Genomic DNA, 18308 nt, shown 5'->3' with positions numbered 1-18308 from the left:
AGCCTCTCCTCCCCCCATGAAAATGTGCTATTCATATTGTGCTGCATCCAAATGTTAAGATTTCAAATCCATCCCCAAAATGGTGATTTGCAGGGAGGTCCTGCGAAGGAGGACAAGGACTGGGACAATTGAAGCCATTGCGTGCAAAACGGGGCCAGGCTGAGCTGAGCCTCTGGGATCCCACTCACTGATTTCCAACTGCCTCTGGATCCGTCCCTTGCAGCGCTCCCGATAGTCCGACTGGGTTGCGTTGTACTCTGACATCACCTCCACAAACTTCCGCGATAGGGTGGAATGCTGGGAAGGAGAAAGGCAGGTAGCAAGGTCAGGGGCCGAACCCTCCATGTTCGGATTGAGCACAGTGAATGGCTCTCCTTCCAAATGAATTTTGAGTCCAGTGGCACCTTGAAGACCAACAAACTTCTATTCAAGGTATGAGCTTCTATGTGCATGCGCCCTTCCTCAGATACAATTGTGCACACAAAGGCTCATACCTTGAATCAAACTCTGCCGGCCTTAAAGGCTCCACTGGACTCAAAATGCGTTCTGCTCCTTCAGACAAACACGGCGACCCACTAGGTTCTTTTTAAATGACTCCCAGGTTCCCCAATTGGGAAGGCATCTGTCCATTAATCTTTAATCTCGACATTTTTTATTCCGTGAATAAATTTCTTTTGCCCGGAGTTGAACCCTAATGAAACATGACCCTGTGACTTTAGCTTGTTATTCCTGTAAGGCCTGGGTAACTGGGAAACATCTCCAGTATGCTGTGTGCTGATCCATGACCAACTTTCTCCTTATCTACATGGTCTGGTTATTTCCACTGCATTGTCTGGTGGAGTGGGTTGTGCACACGAAAGCTTACAACTTCAATAAAATGTTGGTCCTAACAGTGCCACTGGACTCAAAATCTCTTCTGCCATGACAGACCAACATGGCTACCTACTTGAATTTAGGCCCACGAACGGTTTCGGTGTCAACCCAGGGCTCCAGTCCCAAAGTTTGAACAACAAATAGAAGGTTGAATCCTGCACTTATCCACCCCACAATCTTCCTTTTGGCTTATGCATTTGGACTCCTCTCCCTTGATTAAAGAGCAGTTGTGCTAAATGTCTGGACCTGTTCTATTTCAAGGAGATGGAGAGGCACAGTTTATTTATACTGCCCAAGATGAGACACCAGAACCATGTTGGGTTTTAGGTTAGTAACTGCGTTGGTCTGCAGTTTGATTCAAGTCCAGCAGCGTCTTAAAGACCAACGTCATTGCCCAGGTATAAGCTTTTGATTGTCAGTGCAACCCCAGCAAGGAACTTTCAAGGCAAGTGAGCCTTCCTTGGTGGTCTTCCATCCAAATATTAACCCTTAGTTTCTCGGGTTTGACGAGACTGGGCTATACCATGCTCCCATCCCTCCCAGCCTCCAGCATAGAAAGAAATTGGACCAATTTATGAAGGCCATTAGCCGTGATGGCTAAATGGAACCTCCATGGTCATGAGCGGTACACCTCTAAATAACAAACCCTGGAGATACAAACCACAGGACCGCCTTCATGCCTTCCCAGTTTGCTGCCCAGAAGTATCTGTTGGAAGCACAATGTTTGGCCTAGAGGCTCTCGGTCCAATCCAGTGAGATGGTTTTTACATTCAAATGGATCGAGTAACCCTGGATATTGCGGAAGGGGAGGGGCCGTTCTTTACAGTGGCCAGGCTTTCAACAGCAAGGACACGGTTTCCGCACACAAAGACTCCCTCTTGGTCTCTCCTCCGGGACCCCTGAAGGACTCACTTGAGTCTTCCTTATTCTCAAGTTGGCTGCCGACCGATTCAGTCCTTCCTCCTGTTCAATATTCTGTTCAATACCTGGGAGGGAGCAGGGGGAGAAGAACAGAGCCTATTTTCAGAGACGGGAGGGGAGGGGGCCCGAGAAACAGATGGGTCTCACTCGCTACCGACTTCCTTGCCTGCCAAACGCCCATTGCAGATGGGGCTAAAAATATCTCACCAGAAGGCACCAGCCACACAAATGTCCCCATTTTTTTAAAAAAAGGGATGCTTTTAACGGCAGTGTATTAAGCGCCCCGTTGCATTTGGTCAGCATCACCTAAAGGCCTAAAAAGCAATGTTGAGTGCTAAAAATATTAAGCAAGCAAAATCTGGGCCAGCCCATGGTGAACTCTGTGACCTGAATAAATTATGCAGATTGGCCCCTAATTTGCATCATTCTGCAGAGGGAGGTTGAAGGACCACGCTTTGCCACTATGGACTCAGCAGTTTCCCTGCTGTGTGACATGTTCACAACCCAAAGCACTAGAATCTTTAAAGAAAAATTAAAGTTAGAATGCTTAGAATATGCTTATTTATTCAGAGGCCTGCTCTGCCCATCAACTAAAACTGGGGTGGCTTGCAAAAGTATCAAATAATAAGTCAACGCTTTAAAAAGAATCGCTATCAATTCCAGAATGCTAGATGGTGCGTGTGATTTCACAGGCACAAAATAGAAAAAGAACAATGATTTGGACTGCTTTTCACTGCCTGAAGCGGCTCAAAGCGGCTTACAATCACCTTCCCTTCCTCTCCCCACAACAGACACACGCCAAGGCGAGAGCTCGGACAGGATTGCTTGGACAGGATAGCACTATCAGGGCTGTGACTAGCCCAAGGTCACCCAGCTGGCTGCATGTGGAGTAGCAGGGAATCAAACCCAGCTCTGCCTTGTGTATTCCTGGGAGACCCAGGTTCAAATCCTGACTCCCCATGAAAACTCACTGGAAGACCTCGGACTGATCAGTCTTTTTCAGACCACTGGGCCACCTTTTTGCTGCCACCCCTGCTCTTGGGTTGACCCTCTTGTTGGATAGCTCTAGATTGAGAAAGCCCCCTTTACATTCTCAAAAAATGGGCGGAAGCAAACTGGACCCACAAATGGGACTTTGGCAAAATCCAGCCACCACCACCCCCCAGCAGATACTCACTCTTGAGTTTGGAGCGGACTTTGTTAGCTGTCTTTTTGATATCGGACATCAACTCCTCCAACTCTTCTTTGGTTTCTGGAAGGGAGGAAATCAGACAAATTGCTGAACATTGGGTCACAAATGGGATCCCCTTGCCCTGCCCTGCATGTGCCAAAGCTTTTGGGGAAACTCAGCTGTATTTTATGCCTGGCTGCCCAACACAGCTCTCCGCTCCTAGGCAGTCAGTAAAATATGGTATTCCACCAGGAGCAGAGGGGATATCAGTAGAAGTATTCCAAGCCACAGAAATAGAGTATCAAAATCTTAACTAGAATTATGCCAACAACATGGAAAATATAACAATGGCCCACAGGCTGGCAACACTCACTTTACAGTCCAGTTCCAACAAACGGAGATGTCAAAGACTGCAGCAAAGATCAGACCAAGTTTGCAAGACCTGAGCAAGGCTGCTAGTGATAGGAAGCAGCTTTGTGGCACCTATTACACAATAAGCCTTTTACTTGATAGGTCACACGCTATTCAAGTTTGTCCCATTATCAATCATTTATTATTCAGCATTTGTTCGCTTTGAACCTACCCACCAATTAAGAGCAACATCCGAGGCCCCCATATTCTGAAGCAAGGGAAGAGGCAACTAGAGACAGGATTTCCTCTGTGGTAGCACAGCATGGCATCCTGATGATAGTGTTTTTATACTAGCATGTGGGAGAGCTAGGTTCAAATCCTCACTCCCCTGTGGAATCCCCCTGGGTGACCTGAGGCTGATCACTCTCTCTCGTCTTAACCTACCACACAAGGCTGTTGTAAGGATCAAATGGAGAAAAGGCAAGGGATAGCGTCAGCCATTTTGAGTCTTCATAGGTGGGGGGAACAGGGCAGAAATATCTAGAGAAATAGTAATAAAGAATAATCTCTAATCTCCCCCTCCCTCCTAAGGCAAGAGCTCCATCCCACTCCCTGGGGGGCTCGTTTGAGCGGCCCTTTCCAGCCCCTTTCCTCCCACCCCCCAGCTTCTTGCTGCTCCTCCTCTTCCCCTGGCACAGAGGCAGCAGGTGAGGCTGTTCTCTCCCCTGCCCTCCGGAGAGGAGATAATCATCCTCACCTGCATGGGGACGCTGAATGTCACCAAACGTAACCAGGCAACGCTGGCAGAGCGGCAGAGTCTTGGGTGGCACCAAGGATGCCATGAGGACACCCCCCTCAATGCTTGGGCTACTGTAAGGCCATGGCATTGCCCCGCTGGCTCTGATTACCAACTCCTGCAAGGAGAGTGGTGGAGACGGGGAGCAGCACCTAGCAAGGGGGAGCTCAGTGCAGATGCAGAGCTAAAGAGTCTGCCCTCTGAAGCTGTCATGTCCTCCAGGAGAACTGATCTCTGTCCACTGGAGCTAAGTGACAATGCCATGAAAACTCCAGGCCCCGCCTGGAGGCTGGCAACCATGACCCCAGGCCCGGTCTTCTCAGTTCAGGCCCCAAGATGGCCAAAAGGCACCTCTTGCCAAGATGGAGACATTCAAGCTCTTGCAGGCTTGGAACCCCTCATAATGCCACAATCCTAACCATAATTTGGGGCTAGCCAGGGAAATGCACTCTGCTTAGATTCAGAGGCACTCTTCACTGTATCTTCTATCCCACCGTTAAGGCCCTGCATGCTGCTTCAGTGCTTGCCCTTGGGATTTCTATTCTGCATTCCAAAAATAGCTGGTTGGGGTGGGGGTGGGGCCAAGATGCAGGGACCGAGACCCTGGTTCCATCAGAGCAAAGGGCTTCCGTCTGCATCCTCTGTAAACAGCTAGGAGGAAGCTGGTCTCCGTACTCGGTGGGGGGGTCCTTTCCCACTGCCAAGCCCCCTCAGTTTCCCTTTGCATCAGACAGATTAACGATCTGTTTGAAGTGGAAATTAAGCCTCAAGGACTCTTAAATCCTTCAGTGCAAGGAGGCCAGCAGTCAGGCGCACCTTAGCGGAGGGCTCTGAAATATTAATGCCTTTCTAAATGCACAGAAAGCTCAAAAAAATGTTGAAAAAGCCAAAAAGGTGTGGAAGGAATACAGAGGGTTCTAGGGGGCAAATCACAGGATGTAGGAAAGACCTGAATCTGCAGGGTTTTTGTTTCTTTTTGGCTCATGCGTGTGCCAAGTGCCATCAAGTCGAATTCCGGTGACCCTATGAACCAATGACCTCCAACACATCCTATCATTACCAGTGTTGCTTTCTCAATTGAGTCAATCAATCTTATGTTTCTGATTGTACGGAATCCTTTCCCTTGGGTCTTATAGCTTCTACACATTTGGACAGGTGGAACACATTCCCTTTTTTCACCCAACACGTGCCCGGTAGCATTTGCCCAGCCCAAAAGACCATTTGCTCATTTCCCAAGTTCATTCTTGCATTTCCTTGGGGCTATTCTTTCCACCCCAGTTTGGGGAAATCAACTTGGCTGTACTTGATCTGTCTTGGTCATTAATAGCATCACAAGGCCATGAAACGCGGGTAGGTGGCAGGACTTGGAGAGCTCCGGAATCTTGGGGGCTCCAATCAGGTTGGCTGGAGCGTGTCTTGCAACAGATGCAAATTCCCCAAAGAAAAAGAAGAAGAGTTGGTTCTTCTATGCCACTTTTCTCTACCTGAAGGAGTCTCAAAGCAGCTTCCAATCTCCTTCCCTTTCCTCTCCCCACAACAGTCTGTGAGGGAGGTGAAGCTGAGAGAGCCCTGAGAGAACTGCTCGGTCACAACAGCTTTATCACTGCTGCAGCAAGCCCAAGGTCACCCCAGCTGGCTGCATGTGGGGGAGCGGGGAATCAAACCTGGCATGCCAGATTAGAAGTCCGCACTCTTAACCACTACACTAAAGGCTGCCCTGCTCACTGCTTGAGCTCTCTGGCCTCCAGCATGCTCACCAAAGGCTACCAGGTCAAAAAGTGAGATGGCCAGTTTGCTAACGTGTCTGGGGCAGGTTTGGGAAGAGGGATGTTGGATGCCAGAAGTAGCAACTGAAGAAGGGGGTGCAGGGGGAAGGGGGTGTTCTTCTTCTCTGCAAACAGAGGCACCAAACTGTTCATGGTCAGGCTCCAAAAGAGCACCGACTGGGGTCAAAGGAGAGCAGAGAGACTGCACGGCCTCCTTGGCGATTTCTCCCCTGCATACAAACCACCCCACTCTCTTTGCAGGCATGCACAGTCAAGCCCAAACTTTCCATTTTAAAAGAAGGTTTTCAAATCATCTACCACCACCCTCTTATCAATGTTGGGTTTTTTTAAACAAAATCTAAAATCTTATCTTTGTTGACTATTTCTATTTGTCAACCGCTTTGCATTATGGTCGGAATTTGTGCGTAGGTTTTTCTCTCCCCCACAGGGGCAGGCTCTGCGTGGCATTTGTGGGACAGAAGTGTTAAAAGAAGGAGAAGGAGAAGGAGAAGGGAAGAAAAGGAAATATAAACACTCCCACACAATTTGGGGGGGGGGTAGGAGAGAGAAACAGATGATTTAATAAGTTATCTTTATCCGTTACACTCTTACCCCATTCTTTCTCCAGGGAACTCAGCATGCATACATGAAAGAGAAGGGACCCCACGTTTCCTTCCCCACTACAACCCTGCGAGGTAGGCCAGGCTAAGAAAGTAATTGACTGTCCTGAAGACACTCGGGTCTGAGTTTGGAAACACCTGGAGATTTGGGTGGGGGTGTGCGGCCTGCAGAGGGCAGGGTTTGGGGAAGGGAAGGTGTTCAATGGGGTATCATGTCGGTATAGCCAGCCCACCTTCCGTTTTCTCCAGGGAAACCGATCTTGGTTATCTGGCAATCAATTGTAACGGTTGAGAAAGCCTGCCTTATGGCATTGCATCTCAAGGCCCCTCCCCACCCTAAGCCCCACCCCCAAATCTCCAGGAATTCCTCAATCCACGGCTGGCCACCCCACTAAGGGAGGAAATGGGCCTCTCTGGCAGAGAGCAATCCAGAGTCAATGTCAAATTCATCCCACAAACATGTGTAAATTCAACCCCATGGGGTCAACTGACTTTTGTTGGTGGAGAAGAGCGGGAACGGTGCATTCACAAAACGATAACCCCCCCCCTGCCCGAACTGGGACTACAGGACCGAGGCAGACGAGAAGCTGGCTGGTTTGCAGCTGCAGCTGCCAGCGTTTATGAAAGCCCAGTCATCAGATGTGCAGGTGAGCAATTCTGATTCAGGTTGCTGGGAAAAACATATGGGGGGGAGCTGAATGGGACCTGTACTGGCACAGTGTTCTCCCAGCACAAAAATCTCTGCAGGAAAAGAAATTCTCCACTGCAGAGGGCCAAAGGGCTCGGGGGCATAATATCCGGGCAGTCTTAATCCCTCCCGTCTATCTCTCACGACAATAATGCAAAGTCTTTGGGAAGATCTAAATAAATCTGAGCCAAGAATAATCCCTTCTCTCAGTGTCAAGATTGCAAATCTTTTGCAGGGGTGCAGGGTTCCCCCCCCCATACACCCTACTCTTACTACAGAGTAGCGACAGCCTTTCTGTCTAGCTGGTAATAGCAAATAATGTCCAGGGCAGAGATTTGGAGGCAGGTGTTGTTTCGGAATCTCCCCTTTGAGGCACTGACGGGCAGGCAGAGCAGCCAGATCCAGGTTGGGAAACTCCTAGAGATTTGGGGATGGAGCCTGGGGGACAGCGATCTCAGTGGGGTACAAAGCCAGAGAGACCACCATCCATTTTGTCCAGGGGAACTGATCTCTGTAGTCCGGAGATGAGCGGTAATGCTGTGGGATGGCCAGGTCCCACCTGGAGGCTGGTGTCCCTAGGAATGGACCTCTGTGGTCTGAGATGAACTTTAATCCCAGGGGGTCCCCAAATCTCACTTGGAGGCATCTTGGATGGTGTGATGTAGCAGATCTGTGGCTTTAGCCATTGCCCATATCGTTGGAAAAGGGGAGGCACAATTGTCACGCAAAGCTCATGGAAACTGTTTTGTCTCGCACAAAGCGAATGTCCATGTTTTTAGCTTTTGTCTGGGAAACAGCCCATCTTTTCACACAAGTACCATGGAGCACTTGTGCTGTATGGGATTAGCATCCTTAACAAAGCTGCTCAAGGCGACATCCGTAGCACTGAGGCTTACCAACCTGCAGGGGGTACCTGGAGATCTCCCCTTATTCCATTTGAGCTCCAGACGTTTGATCTTGGAGAAAATGGCCACTTTGGAGGGCGGATTTTACAGCCTGGAGACCTGCTGAGGTCCCTCCCTGCTCTAAACCCAGCCACTCCCAAAATCTCCAGGAATTTCCCAACCCTGAACTGGCAACCCTAGCAGACCACGTCCTGTTGCGTCTCAATGACTCTCAGAGTTTAAGATGATGAGGTCATTGTGGCAAAGAGTGGGGAGCAAAGGGGCCCTGCTGGTGAGAAGGCAGCAGGAAGCTTGGGAGAAACCTCCGTGGGAGGACCAACTTGGAAGGGAAGGGAAAGGAGAAGGGAAGGGAAGGGAAGGGAAGGGAAGGGGAAGGGGAAGGGAAGGGAAGGGAAGGGAAGGGAAGGGAAGGGAAGGGAAGGGAAGGGAAGGGAAGGGAAGGGAAGGGAAGGGAAGGGAAGGGAAGGGAAGGGAAGGGAAGGGGAAGGGAAGGGAAGGGAAGGGAAGGGAAGGGAAGGGAAGGGAAGGGAAGGGAAGGGAAGGGAAGGGAAGGGAAGGGAAGGGAAGGGAAGGGAAGGGAAGGGAAGGGAAGGGAAGGGGAAGGGAAGGGAAGGGAAGGGAAGGGAAGGGAAGGGAAGGGAAGGGAAGGGGGAGGCAGGCAGTCAGCAAGCTGCAAAGTGGGCAGCCAGCTGAGGAATTGCTGGCATCCGTACAGGACTCCAGCAGGATTGTGGGCACTGAAAACGAGGGCAGCAGGCCAGGCAGTGGAGCCAGAGCAGCCAGCCAGCCACCGCACACACACACACGCACACATGCACACACACACACCTTCATGGTTATGGCGGCAAGAGAGTCACCCGCTAAGCCCCAGCTTATCCCCCCCAGATGAGGCAGACTCCAAGGTGCCAGTTTCAAAGCAAGAATGTGAGGATGAACTAAGGTCACCTGCTCTGGGTTGGGAAATACCTGGAGGCTTTGTGGGTGGAGGCAGGAATGGGTGGGATTTGGGGCAGGGAGGGACCTTGGTGGAGTAGGATGCTATGCAGGCCACCCTCCCAAGCAGCCCTTTTTCTCCAGGGGAACTGATCTCTGTTGGCTGGAGAGGAGCCGCAATTCCAGGAGATCCCCAGGTCCCACCTGGAGACTGGCATCCCTAGGATGAACCAGCAGCCCATGAGAGCTAGCCTAGGAAACGGACAGTCAAAGCTGCTTGGTGGGGTGTCGGAAGCCATGGAGCCGGCCAGGCCTGGCCCTTATTTACTGATTTCGTTTTACTGCCCTCCCTTGCCAGGATTCCAAGTGGATTACAGAATCAGCAAAACAATGGGAGAAAGGAAACGGGGCAAAACACGTTGAGCACGAGGCAGCCGCCAGATCCCAAAATGGGCGCAGTACAAACAAGGGGATGCATGCAATGAAAGAGCCCCGCTGCCCAATTCTGTTTGCTACAACCCCCTTCCCTTTATAAAACAGCCCTCTTGGGCACTCCAAACGGATCCAGCGCAAATAAAAGAAGCTTTCCGGGTGAATGGGGCCATCGCTTCTGCCAAAGTGACTCTCGCTTCTCCAGCCCAGCCTAGCTCCATCTCTCCACCGTACACCACGAGGCCCCCGGACCGGTCAGCCCTGGCTCCTCCCCTCGGCCTCGCTGGTGTTCGAAGTCTCCACATGGCACAGATGCAGCCGTGACCCTGAATTGGCTTCAAAACAGCAGCCAAACCTTCCCTTCACCAGGAACTCCCTTCAGTCCTGTTCGGATCTGCACAGCCACTCCAAGCTCACAGGGGTTACAGGAAGGCTGGCATCCCTCCAGGATCGGGATGCCATTCTCCAGGTGGGACCTGGGGACCCCCTGGAATTATAGCACATCTAAAGATTTAAAAGAATGGTTCCCCAGGATGGCGGAAACGGCTGTTTGGAGGGCGGAATCCATAACTTGATACTCCACTGAGGTCCTTCCTTGCCCCAAATCCCACCCACCCCTGGCTCCCCCCCCCAAAATCACCAGGTATGTCTCAACCCAGAACTGGCAATGCTAATTGGGGGACAATCGAGGCATGACCACGTTCTGCAGCGTGCCTTTGGTGCCCTCCTCCAGCGTAGCAAAAACTCTGAAGAACACTTGGGCATCCCTGCAGCCCCTACACGTAACCTCCCCTCCCCCTCCCCAGCACAACGGGGCGCGTTGCATGCCTAGCCGGGTCAGCTCTGGCAAGGGTGGTAGACCCAGTGGGGACCCCGCGCTCCGTCAGGCTTCCCAGTTCCCCCCAGTGAGCCACAACGTCGCCTTGACGCTGCCGGATGGACGGGAGCACCCCGAAAACCCCCTGTCTAAATTAAGGCCCGGATAATTACAGACCCGTCGGCTTTAAAGCGTATTTGTGTGAATCAGGCGAGGGAGTTAATTGATATTTACCCGACGCGGAGAGAGAACGCTCCATTGTTTGGAAGGGGAGCAGAGGGAGCCAGAAGCCAGCCACTACTGCGGTGAAACAGTTGAAGAGCTCCACTCGAGCACAGAGGGGCGGCAATGCCAGCACAAAGGCAGCCCAGCTCAGGATCCGGAAGCGAGTAGAACAGGGCTTTGGGCCAAGGCAACCTGGGAGCCCACGGAGGCTGGAGCAGCCTGACAGCAGCCCCTTGTGCCCACCTCGGTGGCATCACCGAAGTGCCACGTGGGCGGCCTCTGCACCCAGCAGGGGATTCGGGGTTGCTGGCTTACGTAACATCCCCGCTATCTTTCCGCCGCCCGGCTTATGAGGGCCCGCCCCTCTCCAGCGGCATCCCTGCAGCAAGGAGATGCTATCGGAGCGCGAGCCGCCACCGCGGGTTCCCTCCCCGCCTCTGGCAAGCTCTGCCGGCATGCCTCCCCCGGCCAGATGCGAGGGAGCTGCCAGGCCTTACTCACTCTCGTCAGGGTTGGGGGCGGCCAGGATGGCGCTGTGCTTTCGCTTCACCTCTTCGACGTTCTCTGCGACCTTGTCGATGTACCCCCGGATCTCTTCCACCTGGGGAAGCAAGAAGGAGAAGGAGGAGGAGGAGGAGGAGGAGGAGGAGGAGGAGGAGGAGGAGGAGGAGGAGAAGAAGAAGAAGAAGAAGAAGAAGAAGAAGAAACTGTTTTTTGTACCCCACTTTTTACTCAAAGCAGCTTATAATCGCCTTCTCTTCCTCTTCCCACAATAGGTGCCTTGTGAGGTAGGTGAGGCTGGAGAGCTCTGAGAGAACTGTGACTGGCCCAAGGTCCCCCAGCTGGCTGCGTGTGTCTCAAAGTGGCATCCAATCTTACAAAGCGTCCTATTATCTGTTTATTTATGTTACTTATATCCCACCTTTCTCCCCAGTGGGGATCCAAAGGGGCTTACATTGCTCTCTTCTCCTTCATTCTATCCTCACAACAACCCTGTGAGGTGATTCTATGGTTCTAGGTGGATTGGGCTGAAAATGTGCAACTGGCCAAGGCCCTCTAGCAAATCATATGCAATAGGCGGCGAGAGAGGAAGCCTGGCTCTCAAATGCATCTTGCTGTTGAAAATAAGATCACTCACTTGCTCGAAGAAATGGTCCATGAAGCGGTCCCGATCCACACCGACAGCAACTTCTTCATCGTCATCACTGTCCTTGGCCTGCAATACAAACAGCACCATTTCTAAAATTCTGCTCAAATATCCGAAAGCACCTGTGGAGAACACTGGCGGAAAGGAAACCAAAATAACATTGGGGTGGGGTGGGGGAGTTCTACAGCGTCCTAGCAGGTGCCTATTGTACAGTCCCTGTGACATCACCACAACTTGGATGTTACTTTATTCACTTTCATTTTATGAGTTTTATGACAGGTCCAAGGTTGCATTTTACTTCTTTTTTAAAGGAGGATTTACTAGTTTTGCCTTTGGTTCTGGAAGCCAACTCTGGTTATTTGCCTAAAAAATCCCCCCTCGCACATTATACCTGAACTGCGTTGATCACCTTTTAAAATCCTCTCATTCATTCATTCATTCATTCATTCATTCATTCATTCATTCATTCATTCATTCATTCATTCATTGCTGTATCAGCCTGTAAATCCCCCCAGTCCCAAGCAAGACACCAGAACCAGTTTACTGATCTTCTTCTTAGGGCGAACACAGACTTCAAAAGATCTATTTTGCTATTACATTTTAATCTCACTCTGCCACGAAGGAGCTGGTATTCTAACAGGTACATAGTTCTTCCTGCCTCCATTTAATCCCCAACAACAACCCTGCAAGGTAGGTTAACCTGAGAGGCAGAAAGAATTACTGGCCCAAGTTCTCACCCTTCGAGCTTCATGGATTTGAGCCTTGGTCTCCGCAACCACTTAGGCTGTCCTCTTTAGCTCCTGAGCCTCAGTGTCTATCTGGAAAAGGAATCTGGTCAATTTCAGGCTCCCTAGCTTGTCAATTTCACCTCCTAGACCCATGAAACTGACAAGGTTGCCCACTAAAAGATCCTTCCCACAACTCATAAATTAAAGCAGCCTTTTCTAATCTGAGTTCCTGAAATACATTTTCAGGCTTCCAGGACCCCCGGAAATAATGTCAGCTGGCCATGCCTCCCTGCCACACACCCCAGAAGTGGCATAACCATCCGCACCCTTTGCTCTTCTTTCACTCCCTCCCTCTTTACTCCCACTTTACTACTACTAGCTTGGTCTTATGTGGGTCAGAAAGAAGACAGCCGGGACCCCCCATGACATGTCACAACTGACTCCCCCCCTCCTGACTTTTACACCCACAGCCCACCCACCAAGCCCTCTGGGTGGGGACAGCCAGTTCCCTAGCTTGTGGCCAAGTTCATTTAGGCAGGAGGGGACCAAGGAGCTCCCACAGTCCCCCAGCGGTGGCCTCCTTGGGCCAGATTTAGGTGCAAGGAGTGCGGTATGCCTCCTCTGGCTCCTGATCCAGAGCAAAATGGAGTATAGAGAGGCTAAAGGGACTTCTTGGTCTTCCTGACCAAGTTAGGTGCTAGCTTCCATCCACGAACTCGTTCCCGTAAGATGAATCGTAGATGCAACATTACAGCAGGCTTGCAGGGGCACATGTGTAGGGCGGGAGGGGGTGGACTGGAGAATGTTTTGCATAACCTTAGGAAAATAAAAGAGGGTGCCTGCTGCAGCCCTGCATGAGCTCCTGCCCTGCTTCCTTCAAACACTTTCTATTGGGGGCAGGTAATTCTGCTTTAGGAGCCAATGGGACCCTTCAGCAATGCCCAGTACAGACAGAGATGTGGCCGAACAGCAGCACATGCAAATGCACATGGAGTAGGTTCCTCTGAGGACAGGCAGGGCTTATTCATGTGCATTTAAGTTCCAAGCTAAGGTCCTGGAAGATATGTTATTAGGCTCTTGGGGTTTTTAAAAAAGGGCTAGAAGCAGGCATATATTAAAGATGATTTGGGGGGGGGGGGCTAGCCTTTGCTTGTGCCATTCCTCAATGATACGCACAAAGACCCCAGAATTGCTTGTTGCCCCAGTGAGGAGCCACACATGCAGATACTTCTGTGTTTTCCACTCTTGGCTGGCTGAGTGGAAGAAAGGAGCTGATTTGTTCTATGGCGCAAGGGCAAAGTTGAAATCCACTGCTGCGACCCCGGTTTGAACCTCCCTGCCTTTCCGCCTCCGTTTTTATGTCGCAAAGATCCCTACCACAGCTCGCTTGGGTTCTAAAAGGCAAACTGCATTGACACGGAGGGGTTAAATAAGGCCTTCTATTTTAATTCAGTTGGGTAGGGAAGGACGTCTCCTTTAACCAGCATGAAGGCTCGGTGGCCAATCGTTTAGGCCAAGACTCAGATCTGTCTCAAAAATGTAGCATTAAAAGCAGACTAGGAGCGTTAGCGCTTTACGGGTGTAAAGCTTCGGGGACCGAAGGGAGCCTATCGCAGCCAAAGGAACCACGGTCCGGCCTGTCTCTTCTTGTGAGACGGAACAGGCTCGTGGCTCCCGCAGGCCTGCGCGGTGCAGCAGCCAGCGTGATCTGTGCTCGTGTCTCCATGCGGTCACGTAGCTCGAGGGAGAGCACAGAGCAGCACAGGGTGCCGCCTCCCTTTCCGCATGCCTTTCTTGCCCGTGATTCTCGGGGGCTTTCTGTGTCCCTGCAGAAAGGGATCATCCCAGGGCAGGCCACCTCACATCACAGCGACTCCGGATCACGGCTGACAGGTACCGTGGACCCTTGCTTGCTTCGGAAGACCCGATGTGGCCAGCTAAGTGAAGGTCCTCTCCGGCAGCCAGGGCGGATGCTCGTGGGTCAGTCTGGTGAAGGCCACCTTGGTCTAAAGCAGGGGTAGTCAAACTGCGGCCCTCCAGATGTCCATGGGCTACAATTCCCATGAGCCCCTGCCAGCGTTTGCTGGCAGGGGCTCATGGGAATTGTAGCCCATGGACATCTGGAGGGCCGCAGTTTGACTACCCCTGGTCTAAAGCAAAATTGAACTCATGAAAACACGTAGCTGCCTTATTCTGAGTCAGAGCATCGGTCTGTATCAGTCTAATCAGACTTGCACCAGCTTTCCAGGTTCTCAGGCAAAGGGATTCCACATCAACTACTGCCAGATCCTTTTACTGGAGATGCCAGGGATTGAACCTGGGGCTTTGGCATGCCAAGGCGATGTTCTACCACTAAGCCTTGGCCTGTGTCCTCCCCAAATTAAAAGAAGAAGAGTTGGTTTTTATAGCCCACTTTTCACTGCCTGAAGGAGTCTCAAAGTGGCTTACAATCTCCTTCCCTTCCTCTCACCATGACAGACACCCTGTGAGGTGGGTGAGGCTGAGAGAGCCCTGATATCACTGCCCGGTCAGAACAGCTTTATCAGTGCCGTGGCGAGCCCAAGGTCACCCAGCTGGCTGCATGTGGGGGAGCGCAGAATCGAACCTGGCATGCCAGTTTAGAAGCTGCCGCTCTTAACCACGCTACCCCACAAAATCGCCATGTTAACACCACCAAAAGGAGAGGAAACTGTGTGCCATCTTTCAACGTTCATCAGAACCCTTCATTAGACTGCATGTTAAAAACAAACAAACAAAACCAGAGAGCAGGGAGGATGCCTTTTTCAGGCTGACCGGACCGGGCGGCCTGCTCTGAGCGGGGGATCAATTTTGCATCTGGTAGTCGGCAACCATTCGCCAGTTTGGATTGGAAGACATTCAGCTGACATCACGGGGCTCAGGGTGTGGCTAGCTGGTATCAGACCGCATGCCCAGCATGTCAGGGACAAAAAGATGCAGCGACAAAATAAATGGAAGCATCCCATGGAAAATACAAAGGGGGGGGGGGTATTGTTCACAACCCAGCAGTCTCCTGACACCTGTGACACCCAGAGGTGTGTGTGTGTGAGTGAGGGGCTCTTCTTTCTCCTCCTTCCTCCCCCTGCATCGGTTACTCCCTTTCCTTTGTTCCCATTCCATCAGCTATTGTTTTCGCTGGATGCAGCTGCCAGGGCCTCCGTCAGGCACCCGGGAAAACAAGTCCATGGGTGGGAGCGCTTCCTTGCCAAGAGGCACCAGGGCTGGGCTCCCACCAGCTGATAGCATCATTCCGTTCTGGCAGGGAAAGAACAGCATGTAGCCTGACCCGAAGGATTCCTAGAAGCATCAGGTGACCCAGCAGGGAATGACGGGAGCCAAGGGAACATTTGGAGAGGGAAAACAACCCCCTGAACTCAGAACAGGTTAGTGTAGAAAACTGGCCAGGCCCAAGGTGAGAGAAGGCCAGCGCCAGGCCATTCCAAATTCCCCTGCCTTGAGCTGCAACAGGGTGCTCTGGGCTTCAGAAGAAGAAGAGTTGGTTCTTATATGCTGCTTTTCTATCCCCAAAGGAGTCTGAAAGCGGCTTACAGTCGCCTTCCCTTTTCTCTCCCCACAACATACTCCCTGTGAGGTGGGTGAGGCTGAGAGAGCCCTGATAATACTGAAGAAGAAGAGTTGGTTCTTATATGCTGCTTTTCTCTCCCCAAAGGAGTCTCAAAGCGGCTTACAGTCGCCTTCCCTTTTCTCTCCCCACAACATACTCCCTGTGAGGTGGGTGAGGCTGAGAGAGCCCTGATAATACTGAAGAAGAAGAGTTGGTTCTTATATGCCACTTTTCCCTACCCAAAGGAGGCTCAAAGCGGCTTACAATCGCCTTCCCTTTCCACTCCCCACAACAGACACCCTGTGGGGTGGGTGAGGCTGAGAGAGCCCTGATATCACTGCTCAGTCAGAACAGCTTTCTCAGTGCCGTGGTGAGCCCAAGGTCACCCAGCTGGCTGCATGTGGGGGAGCGGGGGAACAAACCCAGCTCACCAGATTAGAAGTCTGCACTCCTAACCACGACACCAAGCTGGCTCTTCAACCAGGGATCCTCAGAATTCCTTACGCCTCTGACTAATACTCCTGCGGCACATGTCAGAAAGAGCCCAAGGCCTTGCTTGGATCTCTGCTAGGAGGAAATTACACCAGTCTCGCCTGGGGACAGGGAAAGAGAGAGATGTGAGGCATTCCTGCGAAATCTCAACAGGTTGCCAACTCAGCACCTAGAGCAGAATCCATCTCCAGGCAGATCTAGGGTAAGGCAGGTGTGGTGCGTGCCCTGGGTTCCTCCTGATAAGAGGAGCCACTGAGCTGCTTTGATTAGTCAAGCCATCCTCAGAGAGTGAGAAAAGACACATCTAATCGAAAGATGATCAAGCTCGACTTGAGCTTATCCCAAATCTGGAAGGACTGCGGAAGTAACCTGAGGCCCCTGTGTCACCCAGAAGCGACATTGGCACGTCGGGGTCCTCAGGGGTCACTCGCCGTGAGTGCTACTTTCCATGCGTGCTGCATGCTGAGGACAGCCGGAGAAGGAGAAGGAGAAGGAGAAGGAGAAGGAGAAGGAGAAGGAGAAGGAGAAGGAGAAGGAGAAGGAGAAGGAGAAGAGTTGGTTCTTATATGCTGCTTTTCTCTACCCGAAGGAGGCTCAAAGTGGCTTACAGTCACCTTCCCTTTCCTCTCCCCACAACAGGCACCCTATGAGGTGGGCGAGGATGAGAGAGCCCTGATATTCCTGCTCGGTCAGAACAGCTTTATCAGTGCCGTGACGAGCCCAAGGTCACCCAGCTGGCTGCATGTGGGGGAGCGCAGAATCGAACCCAGCATGCCAGATTAGAAGTCCGCACTCCTAACCACTCCACCAAACTGGAGCACTTGGCATGCACTCTTCCCCCACCATGTGGACGCAGGAGTCTGAATCTTCTATTGATTAGGAGGATCCAGCTGACGCATTTCCTTGGATTGCTCCTTCCCCCACCCCGCCCCCAGCACAGATGCAGAGTGGGAGAAAGCAGTCAGGAACACCCCTCAACTCATTCGCTAGCTGCTGGTGACTGCAGCCCAGGAGATAACCAAGTTAGGAAGCTAGGTGCCGTCCTCAGGCACTCTTGCAAAGAATAGAAGAGCATCCGCACGCCACCCTCTGAGACCCAGCCTCTGTGTTCCACCCTGGGGAAGATGGAGCAATCCCAAGTTATCTGCACAACCACCCTGCGAGGGAGAAGCCCTGAAAGACACGGATGGCTTCATCTGCGGATGCGCGCTTGTGTCTGATTGCTGGAGTGATTTCGAGTGTCGGAGCCCCCCCCCCAGTTTCACTTCCTTTCGAGCCCCCTTTCCCACCCACACTAAATTTGCCTACAAGCGATTTCTTCAAAAGACACAAGCTGGTAGGTGCCCTTCTCCTTTCAAGCATGTATACCTTGGTGGTTGTTTGTAACACACCGATAAGCAACCCGAGACACTGGAATTATCGGCTTGATCTCATTTTGCATGCCACGTGCATCTCAGGCTCTTCAACAAGGCGCTAATTTGTTGGGGGGTGGGGGTGGCTGCTGGCAGCCAGGCGTGGAGCTTCCACCTCCCTCGCAAGCTAGCTAAAAACCAGCAAGCTGAAAGGAAGGCAGACCCTCTTGGACTTCCAAGCAAGCCCCCTGCCCCAACTCATGAGAGGTGGAAGACAGTGTGTGAAAAAGGAGGGACTGGTAGCTACGAAAAGCCGTGACCAACACCGCCCCCCCAGTCTTCCAAGGAAGGCCGGGCTGTACAGGCAAGGAGCTCGGCTGCATCCGTCCCCTCAGCCCTTCCCAGCCCGCAAGTGGCCGTCTTCTGGGATTGGGCCTGCTCTTCCAAGCTCCGGTTGGGGTGCGCACAGAACGACACGCAGCCGGCCCGGAAGCTACAACAGAAGGGC

General features: G+C 51.9%; 1 protein-coding gene across 1 annotated transcript in view; it reads right to left on the bottom strand.

Annotated features, from left to right (window-relative positions):
- STX1A (syntaxin 1A) overlaps positions 1-18308 on the bottom strand; it is a 44156-nt gene that overhangs the window by 15484 nt on the left and 10364 nt on the right. The window contains exons 2-6 of the mRNA XM_077312749.1: positions 11637-11714; positions 11000-11099; positions 2972-3046; positions 1786-1859; positions 189-297 (exon numbers count right to left, since the gene is read on the bottom strand). Of these exons, the coding sequence (XP_077168864.1) occupies positions 189-297; positions 1786-1859; positions 2972-3046; positions 11000-11099; positions 11637-11714 (436 nt within the window). The remainder of the gene's footprint in view (positions 1-188; positions 298-1785; positions 1860-2971; positions 3047-10999; positions 11100-11636; positions 11715-18308) is intronic.

This window comes from Paroedura picta, chromosome 15 (assembly GCF_049243985.1).
Source record: "Paroedura picta isolate Pp20150507F chromosome 15, Ppicta_v3.0, whole genome shotgun sequence".
Classification (NCBI taxonomy): domain Eukaryota; kingdom Metazoa; phylum Chordata; class Lepidosauria; order Squamata; family Gekkonidae; genus Paroedura; species Paroedura picta.
Note: the sequence above shows the minus strand (reverse complement) of the source record. Positions and strands in the feature narration are given on the sequence as shown.